This window comes from Octodon degus, unplaced genomic scaffold, assembly GCF_000260255.1.
Source record: "Octodon degus isolate 3935 unplaced genomic scaffold, OctDeg1.0 scaffold00145, whole genome shotgun sequence".
Taxonomy (NCBI): Eukaryota; Metazoa; Chordata; class Mammalia; order Rodentia; family Octodontidae; genus Octodon; species Octodon degus.
The window spans coordinates 2433015-2440744 of NW_004524721.1; the positions used below are offsets into that span (position 1 = coordinate 2433015).

At 48.7% G+C, this 7730-nt stretch overlaps 1 protein-coding gene across 1 annotated transcript; it reads left to right on the plus strand.

The window, feature by feature from the left end:
• The first annotated feature begins 726 nt into the window (after positions 1-726).
• On the plus strand, positions 727-7517 carry Klf6 (Kruppel like factor 6). Its single transcript, XM_004641872.3, has 4 exons — positions 727-1072; positions 3546-4119; positions 5522-5645; positions 6130-7517. Exons 1-4 carry the CDS (start codon positions 872-874, stop codon positions 6179-6181), a joined length of 951 nt encoding a protein of 316 aa, XP_004641929.1. The 5' UTR covers positions 727-871; the 3' UTR covers positions 6182-7517.
• Positions 7518-7730: the final 213 nt, after the last annotated feature.

The window sequence follows — 7730 nt, forward strand, 5'->3', positions numbered from 1 at the left end:
GGTTTATAAACACACGACCGGATTAAAGCGGTTTGGGCGGGACTTGCACGCCGAGCCGGCACCCACCGCAGCAGCGGGTGCCCAGGCTCGGGCTCCAGCCCGCGGATCGGCGCCCAGGGGTGGAGGGCCGCCGGGAAGTGCGGAGACGGCCCGGGACAAAGGGCGGTGCTGCCGGGTCGGAATAGCAATTAGCCCAGAACCGATAGAGCCTGGAAGGCCCGGCCAGGAGCGAAGGCCAGGGCGGTCGATCGGAACCTGCGCGCGCGCGCCGGGGACACCTAACCAGGGCCCGAGGACGCAGCCGAGGCTGGAACCTCCAACCTTGCACCCCGCAGGCAGGGCCAGGTGACCCGAACCGGGGTAGTCAGCCCGGCTTCCCCGGGCTCGGCCGGCTACGGAACTGCAGCACTAGGCTCTGCACCTCCCAGCACCGACTCCTTCAGTGCAAGGCGACCAGCGCCTTATATACCCTGCTAAAAATAGCCTGTGAAGACGCTATCCAATCAGAGAGGGCAGAGTTCGAATTGACCCAATGGCGAGGGCTGTCATGAAGAAGCTCGGTCACGCCAGGCGGGGCCGCGGTGTGTTAGTAACCGCGATTGGCCGAAGCTGACATCATCGGCACGCAGCCTTCGGGCCGGGTGCCGCGCGATTGGGTAGTGCACGGGGCGGGGCCGGACTGGTCACGTGGGTAAGAGGCGTGGGGGAGCGGCGGGGGCGGAGGGCAGGCTGGCAGCGGAGCTTGAATAGGGAAGTTTTGCAGCAGCGGCGCTCGCAGTCAGTCCGGTGTTTGCAAATATTGTGTGGGCTTCGCGCGCCGCGGCTGCGGAAGGGTCCGTCCAGGCGTCCGATCGCCGCGCCAGGAGTTTGCATGCAACTTTCACCTGCGCTCGCGGGCCGAGTTTCCCCTGCGACTCCAGCGCGCGCGGCCGCCCGGGCTCTCGCCGACGGGCACCGTCCGCACCCCGCCATGGACGTGCTCCCCATGTGCAGCATCTTCCAGGAGCTGCAGATCGTGCATGAGACCGGCTACTTCTCTGCGCTGCCGTCCCTGGAGGAGTACTGGCAACAGGTAAGCGATGCCGTCCCGGGTTCGCTCCGCCGCCCGGCCCGGTCCCGGTTCCGAGATTAGCGCTGGCCACGGCCCCGCTGCGGCTGAACCGAGCCCCGACGCGAGCAAGGTCCGGCGCTGGTGCCCTTGCCGGTCCACTCGCCGCAGCCGGACCGGGTCTCGGGCGTGCGTTCCCCTAGGCTGCGCGGGGCTTTTCAGTTTATTTCCTCCTCCACAGGATTTTGTTTTTGTTTTGCTCTTTGATATTTATACCTAGTTTTTATTTCTATCTAATCTTCCGCCCGCGAAGGGCAGACCCGCTTGTCCCGGACTCCAGGCCGTCGGCCGGGCCTCCCTCCGGCTCCGCGGCCGCGCCCGGGTCGCCCCCTTCCCTCACCTGCGTCCCGGGTGACAGCGGGACCCGGCCCCGCCCGTCTCCAGCCTTCGATAGGGAAGAGAAACCTCGGCGTCCGGCATTTCAGTAGAACCAGAATTTTGGGCATCAGAAATTTAAGAAACTTAATCAATACCCTGTCCTGGTTCCTTGCATTGACTGAAGAAAGATTGTTTAACACTTGTCCCATTGTCTTTAAAAAAAAAAAAAAAAAAAAAAAAAGATACGAAGGTTTGTTTTTTTTCTGCCCTGCTGTGCTGTTTGTTGTTGTTGTGTTTTTTTGTCAAAATGAATTAGCAGATCAATTTTTTTTTGGGGGGGGGGTTTCGAAGCCTAGAAGGTTTTAAAGAAGGATGGAATTCAAAAGTGTTGCAACCATCTCATGCCAGTTTAATTGTTCAACACCCACCCACCCCCACCCCCAAGTTGCACCCTCAGAAGGATTGAAATTGATCTAAGTAGTTTCCTTCGAGCATTTGGGATTCGGGCAATGAGCCAGACTTGGCTTCTGGTTGCCTTCAGAGGCTTAGAGGCTTTTAAACTCTCCAGCTTCGTTCAGGTCCCCGGCGTTCATCAGCATAATGGAGATTTTAAATTAGCCAGATTATTAAAGTTTAACAGGATCTCAGTAAATATGCTTGCTTTTTTTCTTTGGAACGTCAATAATGTTTCACCGCCTCTCTGCAAAACAACATAGTAGACATTGTAAGTCAGACATCTAATTTGAAGGAGCAAAGAGAAAACAATGATTTTGCCCCCTTGCTTGCTCTTGCTTGCCGGCGGCGTGGCGTGGTGCGTGAGTCTTGGGGAGGGTAGGATTGCACACTCTCACCGAAGCCCCCAGGGACTATGCTCGGGATGGCCCCGAAAATGATTGCTTGAAAAGAGCAATTTGGTGTCAAAATTTAAATCTGTGGAATTGTCAGTAGCACAGACAACCTTATATGGACATGCAGACAACCTGGTGAAAATCAGAGCAGACATAATTTGATCCTAAAATGTTTCCTACCATTTTTCTTTTCCAGTGGCTAGAAAGTTTGAAATGGTGGGGAGAGGGGATGCTGATCTCGGCATTGTAGCTTCTTGAAAGGTTGGTTGTGGGCTGGGGGGGGCACCCTGTCCATGACACACTGCATGTATATTTGAACCTGGTCCTTATTTGGCTGCTGGTCAGAATTTCAAAAGGAAGTCTCCTTTGGCATTGCGTGAAAGAAATGAGTGATGACTCATACAGTTGTACTCTTGGCCAGCAGATAAAGTTCTTGTTCATTGTGGCACTCCCAGCAGGGCTGTGGAGTAATTTCCCCCTTGCATCCTTCACAATAGCAGATGGCCATTCTGGAATTATTCCCCCACTCCTGTTGAAGTTTCTTGTTTCTCTCTGACCACTGTAGAAGTAATTAAAGTTTTGTAGTATGCATGACCCTGCACTTGGGACTGGCATTCTTTGAAAATGTACTAGGTCTTGGCTACACAGGAAATAAATGGTCTCTTTGCAAATGCCTTGATGTCATTGAGTATGGACAGCTAGGTGATGTCTGCTGTCTGCTGTGTTGAGTGTGGCCCTGAGTTCACAGCTGTCCCCAAGGGTTCCATCAGAACACACTGTGTGCCATGCAGTCTTTCTGTCCTGTTGTGTGGATCTATGTGTCCTGTGAACGTGGATGGCTGGGGCTTTTCCTAGTACACATGGTTCTTGAGAATGTCAGCTCATCTGGTTAAACCTGTTGGGGGGGAGTATGTGTATCAGGCTGATTTTCTTTGTGTGGTTTATGGGAAACTCATTAGAAATGTCAACACTTGTAACTATAACAACAAAACAGGCTTAGTGATCATCACTCATTGTGGCCACCGTTGGGGAAGCCAAAAGAGGTTTCACCCTCTGTTTTTCCTTCTAAATGCTTGCTATTCTAGGAATATGTTTTCTCTTAACTTTCACAGGGACACAGCTTCTAATTACAGGAGGCTCTGTGCCCATAGTGAGTGACACTGCAGTAGTTTATCTGTCCTTTGTTCTTGCATGGTTTTGGAGATGTGCTTTTGGTTCCACTTTCAGTTGTCATAACAGTCACATGTCTTCTTTTGGTTCCCTTTACCCAGACCTGCCTGGAATTGGAACGCTACCTCCAGAGTGAACCCTGCTATGTTTCAGCCTCAGAAATCAAATTTGAAAGCCAGGAAGATCTGTGGACCAAAATTATTCTTGCTCGGGAGAAAAAGGAGGACTCAGAACTGAAGATTTCTTCTAGTCCCCCGGAGGACCCTCTGATCAGCCCGAGCTTCAGTTACAATTTGGAGACCAACAGCCTGAACTCAGATGTGAGCAGTGAATCATCTGATAGCTCAGAGGAACTTTCACCTACGACCAAGTTTCCCTCTGACCCTATCAGTGAAGTGTTAGTCAATTCAGGAACTCTGAGCTCCTCTGTCACCTCTACACCTCCTTCTTCTCCTGAACTGAATAGAGAACCTTCTCAGCTTTGGGGTTGTGTGCCTGGAGAGCTGCCTTCACCGGGGAAGGTGCGCAGTGGGACTTCGGGGAAGACGGGTGACAAGGGTAGTGGCGACAGCTCCCCAGACGGCAGGAGGAGGGTGCATCGGTGCCACTTTAATGGCTGCAGAAAAGTTTACACCAAAAGCTCCCACTTGAAAGCACATCAGCGTACTCACACAGGTCAGTCCCCTCCTGGGACCTGGGAGGTTGGCCTCTGGTGGGCGCTGCTGAATTGCACCAGCCCTGGGAGGGAGCCAGGGCTCTGCAGGATTTGGTCACAGACAACAAATCCTCAATTCCTAAATCCTTTACACCAAAGAATTGAGGTTTTTTGGAGTTCAAAGTAGAATCTTTAAAGACTGGACATCTGAATCAGATGAATGGTTAATACTTTGAGATCAAACAAAGAAACAAGAGGCTAGATCATGTTCTCCGTGGACACCCAAGCCTCCACCCAGTCTAACAGCCCCATGTGTCAAGATGGGCTCAGGGTGCCCATGTATTTGCATCCTGTTACACTGGGTTGCTCTTCGTTGTTTGAAATGAGACTCCAAGGTCGGATCACAGGGTCCCTGGGCAGTGTGGAGTGTGTTAGTGCTGGTGATGATTGTGTGAGGCCTGAGTGGACCCTGAAGCTCTGTAAGCAGCATTCTGATCAGTGTGGCTATTTACCAAGAGCACTCTGTGGCACCTTACCATTTATTCAGCTATTACTTAATACAGCAGTGATTTCTTAATGAAGTGCCAAAAACTAGGTGAAAGTTTTCCTCCTAGATGACTGGTGAAAAATCATAGAAAATGTCAAACTGAGCAAGATAAAGTAGTGCAGATTCTTAGCAGCATCAGAGCCCATGACTGCAGTCTTGAAAGGGTTCTACAGGGAGCTGAGCCAGGCACAGGTGTCCTAAAATCAGGCAGCATTTGCCCTGAAGTGGCTTTGGTGTTTTGTTTTGTTTTTTGGTTTTTTTTTTAAATTATTATTCCTAGGTAGCACTTTTAACGAATTCATATTTATAAATGGGCCAAGGAATGAAGTGAACTTAGTCATTTGATTGACATTTAGAAAGTGATTTGAAAGCCTTGGAATGAAGTTTCCCAGAAACTTACAATTTCAGTTCTGTACAAATGTAGAAGGTCCCAGATGAAACAACAGCCTCATTCCTCGGGGAAGTGAGTAAGAAACAAAATAGTGCTTGAGGGGAAACAGTTTCCATGGAGAAAGCAATAAAGCTTGGCCCTCACAGAGGCTGTGGGTCCCAGAGGGCTGACACCTCACCTCTCAAGTATTTTGCCAGTTTGAGTAATTGTCATTGTTGTAAGTTAACTCTGATTTTGGTAGCATGGCTTTTCCCATAATTGGATCCTAAGGACAACAATTAGAGGCCTGAGTTTAAGCTAGGAAAGACTCAGCCTTCTTACCTCTAGATTGGCAGATTCTTGTCCTTAATTAAGAGGTACTCTGAATTTTCAAAGCCACTGGGACCCTGACCTTGCATCCCTCCGCCTGTGTGTTGTTAAATCTGCCCCTCGCCTTGTCATGCCACTGAAGTCACGGTGTGCTTGTCCTGTGCTCTCTTCCCAGGAGAAAAGCCTTACAGATGCTCATGGGAAGGGTGTGAGTGGCGTTTTGCAAGAAGTGATGAGTTAACCAGACACTTCCGAAAGCACACCGGTGCCAAGCCTTTTAAATGCTCTCACTGTGACAGGTAGGTGCATGAGGGCCTGCTGGAAAAGACTCATAGAGCCATGGGAGTGCAGTGACCAGGCAGAGCAGGTGTGCGGTAGCTCTCATTAAAAAGAAAAGACAACAGCTTCCAGTCATTTGTTGACATTCCTTTTTAAGCCTCGAGTTTTTTAAGGAAGCCTCTGGTGTATCTCATGCCCATGTTAGGAAGCACTGTTCCAGGTATACATGAGAATACAGTGATTGCCCATCTACTTTTTGAAGGTCAGCCGTAAGCAGTCTTCAAGTTTGAAGAATGAGATAGGAAGTCATTCAGATTTTTCAAAGAACTTTCCAGATTTCTCTGAGTTGGGGTTTCCGGCCTCTGAAATCCTGGACAAGAGAAGATTTTCTGCCTTTCTGACTAGAGGAGTTGGGTCGGGGAATGCAGGAAAATGAGGTATTTGCCCTGTAATACAAACCAGGAAGGAAACCTAATTTTTTTTACTTCTGATTTGCCCCTGCAGGTGTTTCTCCAGGTCTGACCACCTGGCCCTGCACATGAAGCGGCACCTCTGAGGGAGCAGAGGGGTAAATCCTGTAGGCTAAAAGGCTTCCAGGCTGAGAGACAGCCATGGAAGGAGGGATGCGTGTTCCAGCCAAAGCATGCCATTTTGCACCCTACCCAGTTGCCTCCAGGGCCTCTCTGAAAGGTCTTTCGAGGGCTGACGGAGTCATGTCAGAAGCGGCATTACCACCTGTGGTGCATAGTGTGGGGGTGACCCTGGACTCGCCGCTGATATGTGACCTGTGAGGCTCCGCGCCTTCGCTGTGAGCATGCGCACTGAGAATGTTCATGGTTGGGCTGACTGTATGTTGAGGATCTATTACTGACTGTATGATGCGGCAGACTTTTTTCCCTTGTGGTAGCAAAACTGCAAGACACAGGGAAAAAGTAGTTTGAATGTTTTGTGTGTAAGGAGTATACCGTGAGATGAGACGACCACCAATCATTTCCTGGGAGGGTGTCTGCACCTTAGAAAAATATAAAAACAATACAAAACAAAACAAAACAAAAAAAAAAAGGAGGGTGGGAGTGGGAACTCAGGACCCCAGAGAGGTGTGTGGTATGGGCAGGGGGCCCTGTGCCTCCTTCCTGTGTGAGAGGAACTGTTGGTGTCTGGTGCAGCTATTAAACGTGCAATGTGTCAAGTAGCTTGTTTTACTTGCTACAAAGAGCTCATTTGTAACCCATTGTATAAGCTGTATTTACAAATATAACACAATGATAATTTTTCCTTATACAAGAAGTCATGCATGGTCTGGGGAGCTATATGCTTTTCCATTTTAAAATCTGGACTGTAATCTTGATTCCAATTAATGAGCAGCTAAAATACAATTTGTCTAATACAGTAATCCCTAGCCTCAAGGGCCTGGCAAGACACAGTTTTTCCCCCTTGTATTTTATAACACTCCTCTTCCAGAAAGGTGTTGTGCAGCATAGGGTTATTTTTAAAGTGATTCTGAATTAGAATTAACTTTTTGGAGAATTTCATGATGCCCTTTGAAGAAATTGGACATATGCCGAGTGTCCAAAAGCTGCGGCTGGAAATTGCTGGTCTAATGTTCCATTAGGCTAAGAAAGAACCTAAAAATTTTCACAGTTGGGTAAACAAAACCACTAAAGCTTAGAAACTTTTTCTCATGCAGCTATGTTTCTCTTATTTATGCCTTGAGGACTAATTTCTGGTTTTCTAGCTGTTAATGCACTGTTGACCTTCATAATGGTGCCTTATGCAGGTGGGCCCCACATCGGGGTCTCATACAGGGGTATGGGTGATGCATGCTTTATTAAGGCTCTTTTTTCACCTGGCATTGTACTGTATCAATGTATAATACAGAAAAAAAAAAAAAATAACCTCCTTAAGGTCCTCCTTCACGAACACAAACAGATGAAAACTCCCTTGACATGTCAGAATTTGTTCAATATTTTAGACAACTTGACTGTCAATGTTAAAAAATGGAAAAAAAGAAAAAAATACTACATGGTAATTGAAAAAATCTGACCAATTCTGCCACCGTGAGACTTTCACATAGACCTTGCACAACAACTGTATAGATCACACAC

What these genes read in the sequence shown, in the direction of transcription:
- Klf6 (XM_004641872.3), top strand. Translation starts at nt 872, where the DNA reads ATGCAACTTTCACCTGCGCTCGCGGGCCGAGTTTCCCCTGCGACTCCA. An exon ending in ACATCAGCGTACTCACACAG is followed by an intron (nt 4,120 to 5,521) that starts GTCAGTCCCCTC and finishes CTCTCTTCCCAG; the next exon opens with GAGAAAAGCCTTACAGATGC. An exon ending in AAATGCTCTCACTGTGACAG is followed by an intron (nt 5,646 to 6,129) that starts GTAGGTGCATGA and finishes TTGCCCCTGCAG; the next exon opens with GTGTTTCTCCAGGTCTGACC.